Source organism: Cornus florida, unplaced genomic scaffold (genome assembly GCF_030987335.1).
Source record: "Cornus florida cultivar Cherokee Brave unplaced genomic scaffold, ASM3098733v1 CherokeeBrave_3.0.0_Hap2_Chr03, whole genome shotgun sequence".
Classification (NCBI taxonomy): Eukaryota; Viridiplantae; Streptophyta; class Magnoliopsida; order Cornales; family Cornaceae; genus Cornus; species Cornus florida.
In genome coordinates this window covers 92,270,711-92,282,449 of record NW_026775573.1, presented here as the reverse complement: position 1 = coordinate 92,282,449, position 11,739 = coordinate 92,270,711, and the positions used below count along the sequence as shown (strand labels likewise).

The 11,739-nt window shown below is 36.7% G+C and overlaps 2 protein-coding genes across 3 annotated transcripts in view; one reads left to right on the top strand and one right to left on the bottom strand.

Annotated features, from left to right (window-relative positions):
- Positions 1–5,957: 5,957 nt before the first annotated feature.
- Positions 5,958–10,329, top strand: LOC132300876 (uncharacterized). The gene is made up of 4 exons (XM_059798150.1): positions 5,958–6,363; positions 7,135–7,775; positions 8,841–9,041; positions 10,011–10,329. The coding sequence occupies exons 1-4, from the start codon at positions 6,129–6,131 to the stop codon at positions 10,050–10,052; spliced, it is 1,119 nt and encodes a 372-aa protein (XP_059654133.1). The 5' UTR covers positions 5,958–6,128; the 3' UTR covers positions 10,053–10,329.
- LOC132300875 (calcium-dependent protein kinase 26) overlaps positions 9,619–11,739 on the bottom strand; it is a 27,991-nt gene continuing 25,870 nt past the window's right edge. For both annotated transcript variants that reach the window (XM_059798148.1, XM_059798149.1), the window contains one exon: positions 9,619–11,213. The gene's annotated coding sequence lies outside the window, so the exon portion shown is untranslated. The remainder of the gene's footprint in view (positions 11,214–11,739) is intronic.

Here is an 11,739-nt window from a genome sequence, read left to right as displayed (position 1 = left end):
GCCCTCGACCCACTAGACCAAGAGAAAACCACATTCACATGTCCATTCGGCACATTTGCTTATAGACGGATGTCATTTGGTTTGTGCAATGCACCCGCCACATTCCAAAGGTGTATGATGTCAATTTTCTCGGATATGGTGGAAGAATATCTAGAGGTTTTCATGGATGATTTTTCTGTTTTTAAGTCCTCATTTGATGCATGCCTCAAAAACTTAGATCTAGTGCTTAAGAGATGTCGTGAAACCAACCTTGTACTTAGCTGGGAAAAGAGCCATTTCATGGTTCAAGAAGGTATTGTTTTGGGTCACGTTATCTCAAGGAGAGGAATTGAGGTAGATAAAGCGAAGGTCGAGCTTATTTCTGAATTGCCTCCACCTTTAACGGTGAGAGATGTTCGCTCCTTTCTTGGTCATGTTGGCTTTTACCGCCGTTTTATCAAAGACTTTAGCAAAATTGCTCGACCCTTGTGCAATCTTCTTGCCAAGGAAACTCCTTTCATCTTTAATCAAGCATGCCTAGACGCTTTTCATAAATTGCGTGAATTATAATCATCTGCTCCTATCATGCAACCTCCCAATTGGTCATTGCCATTTGAAATCATGTGTGATGCTTCTGATTATGCCATGGGGGCAGTTTTGGGACAAAAAGTGGGTAAGCTTCCTTGTGCCATATACTATACAAGTAAAACTTTCTCGAGACCTCAATTGAATTACTCCACTACCGAGAAAGAATTACTTGCCGTAGTATATGCTCTTGATAAATTTCGTTCCTATCTCTTAGGGTCCAAGGTTATCGTTTATTCTGATCATGCCGCCTTGAGGCATCTATTGACAAAAAAGGAAACAAAACCTAGGCTAATTAGATGGATTTTACTTCTTCAGGAATTCGATTTTGAAATCAAGGACAAGAAAGGCTCCGAAAATGTGGTTCATTTTTTTTTTTTTTTTTTTTTTTGTAAACAGTTTATACTCATGTCAAAGAATTCTTGATTTTTTTTTTTTCTTCAGGGGAACAATTTATACTCATGCCAAGGAGTGTTTTTTTTTTTTCTTCAGATAAACAATTTAAACTCGTGTCAATAAGTGTCATTTTTTTTTCAAGTTGACAGTTTATACTCGTGTCAGAGAGTATCATTGACAGTTTAGGCTCGTATCTAGGAGCACTTCAATTTTTATTATTCTTCAACTTTGCAAGAATCAGACGGCAATCCAAACCTATACTGAAGGGTATGGACATTCGTCGTCACTTTGAGAATTTTCTTCTTGGTTTCCTTGACTTAATGCCCCCTGTGATTTAGCACTTTCAGTTGAAGTCATTGTTGTAGCATGGTGTGTTTCTTGATGCAAGTCTCTCGAGATGATGCTACTTCGTCATCCAAGTTAGAAAGTATATTGTCTTCTTCTTCAGACTCACTTCCCTCATCTTCTTGAAAGTTTTTAAGTACATCTGGAACATCTTTCCTAGCACCATGATTTTTCACACTAAGTAACATGTCATAGGCTCGAGTAACAAGCTCTTCAAATATGCGAGGCTTAATCCCTTGTAGGATGTAAAGAAGTTCCCAGCGCATGCCTTGCATACATGCTTCAACTGCAGAAATTTCAGACAAACAATCCTTGCAATCAACACTTAGAGTTCGCCAACGGTTGATGTAGTTAACTACGGGTTCACCCTTCATCTGTTTTGTGTTTGTAAGCTCCAGTATACTTACAGTACGACGATTGTTGTAGAAACGGTTGAGAAATTGTTGTTCCATCTGCTCCCAACTGTCAATACCTCTGACTTTGAGGTCTGTGTACCAATCAAATGCATTCCCTTTGAGGGACCGAACAAATTGCTTAACAAGGAGATCTCCATTTGTACCAGTATTACTGCAAGTTTCTACAAAGTGTGCGCCATGTTGCTTGGGATTGCCTTTTCCGTCAAATTGTTGAAGCTTTAGAGGTTATTACCCAACCGGCATTTTTAAGATGTCAATTCTTTCTGTGTAAGGCTTTGAGTACATGCAAGCACTTTGAGAAATGCCACTGTATTGTTCTCTTATGCAATTCACTATCGTGTCTTGAAGTTGTTGGACAGAGAGTGAGGTGACTGAGGCAGCTTTAATTGTTGGATTGGCAAACATGTCATTTTGATCATCAATTGGAGTGTTCTCTGGCATGGAATTAGAATGAGGAATTTGGCCTTTACTTGACTCAGCATTGTCATCATGCAATTTTAATTTTTCTGTCAGTGAGGCAATTTTCAGATCTTGCTCATTGAGAGAGTGTTGTAATCTTTCAATTGCACGGGTCATACTCATCAATTGTTCTTCGTACGAAGTAGTACTCGTCATCATGACTGGCATAGTGATGGAGTCAGAAAAAATCTTTGGCCATGAGTGGACTGATGAGCGCTGAAAAGTGCGTAATTAAACCCCTTAAGCTTAGGCATTCTAGTACCTTTATCTATCTTATTTTACCGTTTTAGATTAATTTCGTATTATTTCCTTTTTCAGGCACTTATCCCGAAAATAAGCTAACTCAGTCAACTAAGAGCTTAATTGAAGTAATTCTGGGATTAAACAAAGAAAGGAGCAAAGTGGAGAAAGAAGGAAGCAAATGAAGCCAAAGGTGGCAAGCAGCAAAGTTCGATCGATCCAAGTTCAAGGTTCGATCAATCGAACAATGATCGATCTCAGCACTTCAAGATAGATCCAAGCCTTGACCCAAAAGCATAAAGTTCCAAAAGTTCGATCGATTCAACACCATCCTTCGATCGATCGAACACTTTTGTCCTTATTAAAATGATTGATCCTATTCACAGCTGTACCACCCACTAACCACTTTTGTCCTTTTCCCATAAATATCTCCCATAAATATCTCAGATTTATCTTTTTCTAAAAAGCTCAGCCAGTTGGTTCGATCCAGCCTAAGTTCGATCGATCTCACTTATTTTCGATCGATCCAAGACCAAGGTTCAATCGATCGAACTTCCTCCAGTGCGAAAAAGTTAAAATTCCATCTCATTGAAAGTTGTCCTTGATCCAATCATGAGAGAATATTGTGTGTACGACCCCAGCTCATTTTGGGTGTCATTTTGACTTACCTATATAAGGATAAGGATTGCTTTTTACAAGGGCGGCGAACATTATTTTCATATCATCTCTTGGAGAGGAAGCTTAGAGGAAGAGGAGACTAGAGACACCATTGGAGATTCTTCATCAACAAGGAGCAGATTTCAACCATGGAATGAGCCCTTGAGGGTTGGATTATCATTACCATGAGTGGCTAGACATCCTCTTGGGGCTAGAGTTAGCCCCAAGCATGCTTTCTATATCTTAATCTTGTATATTATTAAGGGATTAGTGTTGTAATTAATGTTTTGACATTTTTATACATATAGATCTTGTTTATTCAATGATTTATGTGGTTTAATGCTTCCAATCAATCATTTCATTCTGTCCATATGTCTATGTATGCTAGAATAGATGTTCATGTGTTTACCTCTATTTCTTGTGTAATTGATGCATGTCTATGTGTATTAATGCTATGGATTTAGGGATTGTCAAAGTATTGTGCTTAAAAGAATGCTCTTGTGATTTTCTAGATGGTCCATGCTCACTTCTTGATGGATTATGCCTCTCCTTTAGCTTAGTTAGTTTAATTTCATGCCATTAGTTTAATTGTAGTGTAGTGATAGCGTAATTGTTAGATGAGAGGACAATCCATGCTAGTTGTTTGATGTTCCATACTTTTAAATGCAAGTAGCATATGTCTCTAACCTTGTGGTGTGTTTGGCTTGTGAGCTTAATGAAAGGATTAATGACTTGCTAGATATGTTGTGCTTTTCACATGTTATTTAGACAATATATACTTAATTGCTAGATATATTGTGCTTTTCACTTGTTGATTAGACAATGTATGCTTAAATTGGTCACCCTTGCTAATTGAATCAACCAAGCACACACACACAACTATTGCAACACACTTTACCCTCATTAGTCACTAGTTGGAAGTGTAGAAAAGCATTACTTGGTGGTGACCTCTAGATCCCAAGATCTCTCTCTCTCTCTCTTGCTTACTCTTTATTACATTCAATTACTTAGTTTAATTTAGTTGTTCTCTAGTTTACTTAACCCACCAACCATTTGTTTGATCACTCGACCTACTAACCCTAGTTGCATTTTCACATTCAAGTACGACTCCAATCCCTTGGGACGACCCCTTCTCACTCATACTACATAGTATAAGTGTTAAGCGGTTTATAAATTTAAGTATGATGCCCACTTGACACTATTCTCCAAACTCAAAGTGTTGTGCATTATTTTGTGCACACCTAGGGCTAAGCATCATGGACCAACCTTAAACTTGAACTTGTGACTAGAACAACCTTTGAGGTTGTAGGAACCTTCTTCCTTGCCCCCGGCGAGGTGAAAGCGGTATGAGCTTTAGTTGTTACGTGGATAGATTTGGCGGATTTGACGGAATTTACTTTTACCACATCGTGTTACCTTTTGGTAGGAACGGATGTTTTGGCAATGTTCCACATCATTGGGCTTGCAGAGATGTTGGTACCACTTGACAAAGTTGCAGCCTTTTTGCCACCTTTTGTGGTGGTAATGATGTTGTCCATCACAACTGCGATGTCCTTCGAGGTATTCTTGCTCTTCGTCTGAATCTTGTTGGAAGTCATAGAATTTGACGATGAATTTGTTGAGGATTTGATGTAGGAGAAAGAGATGAGAGGCAGAGGATGTCCCACTCGCCGTGCCAAAAATTTGTACACACAAATTTTATAGTCTGCAAATAAAGAATAAAATAGAGAGCAAATAGTAATTTATTGATTTATGGAAATTGAGTTCAATCCTCTAAGATATTCTTTACAAAAGAAAGAACTTGTCATCTGATTCGATCTCCTTTGTTGGTTGGATCCAAGGGCTGTTGGAGCTTGATCTTGAATCGGGTTGTTGACAATCTTCTTCAAGTATTTGTAGTTGAAGAAGATTGCCGATGATTTCTGATCAAGGGTTGACGAAGCTTGATCTCAAACAGTGTTGTTTGATGATTCTTTGAACTTATTGAATAGCAGGGAAAAGAACGGCACGATTTTGATGTGCTTGTTGTCCTTTGTTGAATATGAGGAAGAACGACGCGGTTTTGGATTGGATGTGCATGTTGTTCTTCGTCTTCAGAGAATTTGTGGAAGAATAGTACGACTTTGGTTGTGCTTGTTGTTGATCACTGTTGAATTTTGATTAAGAACGGCACGATTCGATGTGTGCTTGTTGTTGATCACCATGGAATTTTGATGAAGAACGGCACGATTTGATGTGCTTGTTGCTGATCACCGTGAAATTTGATGAAGAACGGCACGATTTAATGTGCTTGTTGTTTTTCGCTTTTGGGCAGAGTTTCTGTATTTCTCTCTGGATTTCTGATTCTTAAAATTTTTGGCACCTTAGGATTTCTGAGTCTCTGAATTTCTAGACCTTCTGGAATTCAGAATTTGTATGTCTCTTCCTTTTTTCTCCAAACCTCTATTTATAAGTTTCTTGAATTAATAGGATGATAACACGTGTCATCTTCTGATAAGGATAAAATTATAACTAGGCCGGACCGGTTATATTATGATAATTTTCCTTAAATATAATTACTCCAAATATATTTTATTAAGAATAATTATCTTTTTATTTAATCATCTGAGCTGGGCTGGACTAATTAAATAATTTAAGTAGACGAACATTGAGCCAATTAAATAATTTAATTAAACATTAGACTCATATTTAATGAGTCAATTTGTCAAAACAAGCAAAAACATAAATCTGTTCAAAACTTCAAATTGACCATTGCCCTCTTCACTCCCTCTATTTATATTTCCTCTCAAACAAATAAAACAGTAAATTACCAAAAGAAAAGAAAATCAAATGAAAAAATAAAAGAAAAAAGAGTGACTAGAATCAATGGGAATAGATAGACTTTTCAAGATGACGAGGTCACGAGACAGGAGTGGTACCATGTATCCGTGAATATCAGAGTTTGTCAGCCGTCCATTCTCTCTCTTCTCTTCTCTTCTCATCTCTGAATTGAGGAGAGGCGTTGGTGTGGGAGATACACACACACACACACACACACACACACACATATATATGGCTTTGTCTGCAAATACTACTAGTATCATATCTCACAAGTACAACCGAACCCTAACTGGTGCACCCCATTTTCCTTCTTTACTGAAGCTTAAAAAAAACCCAATTGTCTCTGTGTCTCAACATCGTCTCCCCATCTCTGCAACTTCTTCCTCCACTACCAAGACCGACCCGGATGTAGTTCAACTTCAGGAGGACCAGAACCCCAGCTTCACTCTCCAACCTCCAATCACTAGTATACACTTCCTCTCTTTGCCTAGCTCTTTAATTTTATCTTCTCTATCTTTTATTTAGTCTTAAAATTGCCACATTTAATATATATTCTGTTGATCTTCAGAGCCTGCTTTAATAAACTCACACGGTCTGCTATTGTCCTTTCCAGAGGAACCAAAAATTCCAACTCTAATGATCATGGGATCATAATTTATCATTATCACCCATCTAATTCATTCAACTTTTAAATTTAATAATTTCTACAATTAAATTCTGCTTCTTACTTATTTCATTAAATTCTGCTTCTTACTTATTTCAGTATAATACAGCCTTACTACCTATTTCTATTTGGTCTGTGTATCTAATATTTTTCTAATGATGTTTGATACCTTGAAACATCATCTTTGACTTTGAGAGACCCTTACATCTGTTGTATCATATTCTATATGCTATAGCTCATGAAGGTGATTTTACAGTTACTATTATATTTTCTTAGTCGAAGATTAGAGTTAAAAGTGAAAATAAAAGTGCATATTTGGGGTTTTGAAATTGAAATTCTTGATTATGTTAATCGTTAATGTAGGGGAGAAGGGACAAATCTGTTACAAATGATAGTGTGATATTTGAATCAACAGAGGAGACGCGTGTAATTCACCCCTAAATAAATCATGACTTTGCTATTTAACTTGAACCTTCTTGAAAATAACCATATAAACCTCACCTGAACACCCCATTCAGAAAATGCAATGTCTAAACTTACATGGCATAACACAAACTCATTGTAATTTATTAGGTTGGTCAGAATTTGCAACAAAAGTGTCCGGTGAATGGGATGGGTACGGGGCAGATTTTACAAGTGAAGGGAAGCCTATTGAACTTCCTGAATCTGTTGTACCCGGAGCTTTCAGGGAATGGGAGGTTAAGGTGTTTGACTGGCAGACTCAGTGCCCAACTCTTGCTAAACTGGAAGATTTTGATGCTACATACAAATTGATAAAGCTACTTCCTACAGTTGGATGTGAAGCCGATGCTGCAACAAGGTACAGCATTGATGATAGAAATATAGGAGGCGTAGATAACAAGGTTTCTTCCTTTGCATATCAATCTAGTGGATGTTATGTAGCGGTTTGGGTGATAGAGGACCGTGCTACATATAGATTATTAGAGTTGGAGCATTGCTTGATTGATCCTAGAGATCAGGAGTCACGCATGCGGATAATTCAGGTTGTCCGTGTTGAAAAGACTAAGTTGGTTTTACAGAATATCAAAGTCTTTTGTGAGCAATGGTATGGGCCATTCAGAAACGGAGAGCAGCTGGGTGGATGTGCTATTCGTGATTCTGCATTCGCTTCCACAGACGCCTTGAAAAGTTCAGAAATAACTGGTGTTTGGCAGGGTCTCAATGCTGTTGCCAGCTTTCAACAGTCTCAGACTGTGAGTTCCATGTTCTCCGAAAACCTTTTTTGTGATATGTGAATAATTCTTTTAAAAAATCATGCTAAATTATCAAATTGCAGTACTTTACTACCTATAACCTTATCTAGGTATACCGCAGAATTCCCTTAAAATAACTCTTCTCTTAAATTTTGTTTAGTTGTTAATGTTGTTCATTTGCCCAACTACAGAAAAAATTTGATCAGCTCATTCATGCCTCATTTGGGTGATTTTTCCTAGTATTGTATTTGATAAGTACGATTTTCCTCGTATTGTCTGTCATAAACTACATATGTTAGTTAGGATCAGCAAGTAGGTGATTCAGCCAGTAATACAGTTCACCTCTCAAGATCACGATACATGAATGGATGGCTGAGCTTTTGAACTCCTTGATTATTCGCTAAGATAGCTATAGAGGAGTTCAGTCTACTGCTGTAAGAGTCAATAGAAGCCCCCTGTCAAATTCTCAAAGCAGATTCTATGCCTATATTATGCAACCTGCAATGGTACATTGCGTGTAGTTAATGTGTTTAAGCATCTGATTTTTCAACTGCAATCCTGAGGACACAAGAACGCCATTAAATATTCATATTTTTCAATATTCTTATGTAACAGTGTGTGTAACATTAGCATTTCACTCGTTTTAAATTAAAAATGTAACAAACAAAAGAGAATTAAGAGTTTTACGTCCTATTTTATAGTAACTTGAATTGTCAGATAGGCTTACTAGGTGCATTGTTCATCCAGGTATGTCAAGTCACATGTATCCCATATTTTTATCCAAGTGTAGATCCAAGTAACATAGGTTCTTAGTTCTATGTGTGAAATTAGAAGAAAATTTTAGAATTGTTAATTTGTTAACTATTTAATTTTTACACTAGGCTTTGATTTCATATTCTTGATTGTTATGTTGTGTAAAATTTCCATCTTCAAGTACCATTTTATCACCCAAGCAATTGATGCACGAGTTTTATTCATATATTATTACTCCATTACCTGCTCTAGGTTTTTCAACTTTGATGTATAACAATGCAACTTCATTGTCTGATCTGCATATTATGCCAGAACATTCTTGCAGAGCTTTTAGATGACAGCGTGCGCAAGTCAGTAAGAGATGAACACAATCTCATATTGCTCCCAAAGCAATTATGGTGCTCACTGAACGAAAGGGAAAATGGTGAAACTTGGTGTGAGGTGGGATGGCTGCTAGATCAGGGATTTGCTATTACATCAAAATGCATCTTCTTAGGGGATGCAAAGTTAAAGGCAAGTAAAATGATGTGTCTTAATGATCTTTCTAGTTTTCTCATGCAGCTAGTTTGCAACAGTTAATCAAACTTAAGGAAGTTAAGACTTCTTGAGTACTAGCTATGTGGTGAGGGAAAGGATTGATTCAGTGGTTCTTATTTTATTTTCTTTCTTTTATGATAGCTTGATAGGTGAGCATGAAAACCTGTTCTAGACTGACTTTTCTTCGACCAGTCTTATTGTGTTCTGGTTGTGTAGAAGATTGGAACACCATTGATAATTTGGTGACTTTTTGGTGATTATATTTGGTTGGTTACATTTATCTTTAAGCACTGAAAATAGAAATTTTGGTAGGATCTAGGATGATAATTTGGTGAATCTTTTGCTTGGAGCAGTGATAAACTCTAGCTGTTAAGCAATAGAGCAAGTGCTTGAGTTTGAAATCAGTCACATTATGCAAATAATGTCAAAGATTAGTATGGAACCAGTCCAACCCTTCCAGTTACAGGGGACTTGGACCGGTTAATATATTGCCCAAGAACTTTTTATTCCGGTTTTTTGTTTTAAGTAAGCTAGTGCAGGTTTTGAATGTTCCTTTAATACAAAAAAAAAAAAAGAATCATACAACTTGAAGTCTAAAATTGAGATTCAAAGGAGGCACTTGGAACAGCTAGAAGGCCAAAAAATGGGTTTCGTGTTGCTTATAGTTTACTCCCATATATGATACGCAGGTGTGCATAATTTGGTAAGGTTTCTCATTTAGGTAATTTGTTAAGGGTTCTCACTGAAAATGAAATTAGACACATTGAATTGTTTTCATATTTAGTTAAAATTCAACCATTTTTACCCTCTTCGCTTCAATCTGATAGTGTTCCTCCTAGTAAAATTTTACAATTTGCAATCTACAAATAAGGCAGTCTTATGTTATTACCATCAACTATTATTATTTTCGGGGGTAATGACCGTCAACTATTATTTCTTTTGCAGGAAATTACAATAGCATGTGAAACTGCAGATTTGGCACAATAGCGTTCAAACCTGCAGCCATGGACAGTATAAAGTAATCTATTGCAACGCCCACTCGCATAAAGCACCGGCATACAAGACAACTCAAAATTGTTACTCTACCATCCAGCAGTGATTCAGTTGCAACTTCAACAACAAAAATATTGGGTGAAACAGAAAATGTTGTAATGGGTAGATTCGAGCTTATGGGTCAGTCTGTAAAATAGTGTATGATATATGTTTGATTACAACTATAATACTAAATCATATTTTCTTAATCAAATTTGTACTATGGCACTCACTCTGCATGTGATTGACTCGTTGTTGAGGGCATAACGCCTGGTTTTCTTCGTGGTATGCTTGTATAATGTTTTATGGCAATCGATCTTATAGACAGTTCCACTCTATTAGGATTACAGCAATACCAGTCTGTCTATTTGAATTAGGTTTTGTATGGCAGACAGATCATATTTGGAAATACAGTTTTTTAGTACGAGCATTGTGACAAGAAATGTTTGTCCTACCGTTTATTTAGACCCTCAAAGAGGAGGAGAGGACAATGTGTAGGTGAGTACCTGGAAATTATATATATATATATATATAAGTGTCAATGACAGTATAGAAACCACCATACTCACATCTTCACTCCAAGACATTACTGGCACAGGAGAACATTCCTTGCTTGTATAATTTACTTAGAAAGGAAAATAGGATTTACCATACCACAGTCATTGCAAGTTGTAAAGAACTTTTTTATTTATCTATTATTATTATTTCTTTTTTCGTGATTACAACTCATTGACTTGGGAAATAGAACAGAGGCACCCCATACCCACACACTTAGAAATGCCCTAGTATGTAGATTTTTTTTTTTTTTTTTTTTTTTTTTACATTTGATGTCCAAAAACCTCTCCTAACTTGATTAATATAGCCTAAAGCCCCAAACAAAGAACACCGCAAAATAGCTTAGCAACTTGAGTAGCTAAAGACTTCACTCATGTTTACAAAGCTTACAACATTTCTTGAGTTACACGGCAACATCAAGGCATAACTGACAGCATGCTCAACCTTAAACCTCTCCAATCTTAATCTTCTTGACATGGATGAGGTATCAAAATTTTGAGAAAATCGTATCATTCAAGCTTAATCGACAAACCTCCTCCTCTTCAGGCTTTGCTGCACCACCTGAAAATGCCCCCATGACCAGAAACATGAGATCACAAGTCAAACCACACAACTTGTGGAGCAGATAGACACTGGTAAACATGGTCTTGGAGACCCAAATGTTGACGATAGTTAGGTCAATACAAAGAAAATATATTGCCAAACGAGGATGTAAAATTCTTCACAAAACATTGACAAATATCTGAAAGCATTGAAATCTCTCCGTGAAATCTTTTCAACACATATTCAACACCAAGATAAACTTACTAGTTATTACAAACTTTAGGATGATATCATTCACACTGGAAGAAAAATTATTCTATATTTTTACTCCATGTACTAAATTAATTTTCCAGATAAAATTTCATTGGAGTTTGCCATACTGAAAGAACCAAGAAAATACAGCATAGGCACTTCTAAATTGGATCCTGTCAAATCTGTACTCCAATGAACAAAACCACCAAGGAGGCAATCACCAGCAAATATTGTTTATGCTCACTTTTAGATGCTAGACAACACCTGGTACGTTTGGACGGTCAGAGTGATG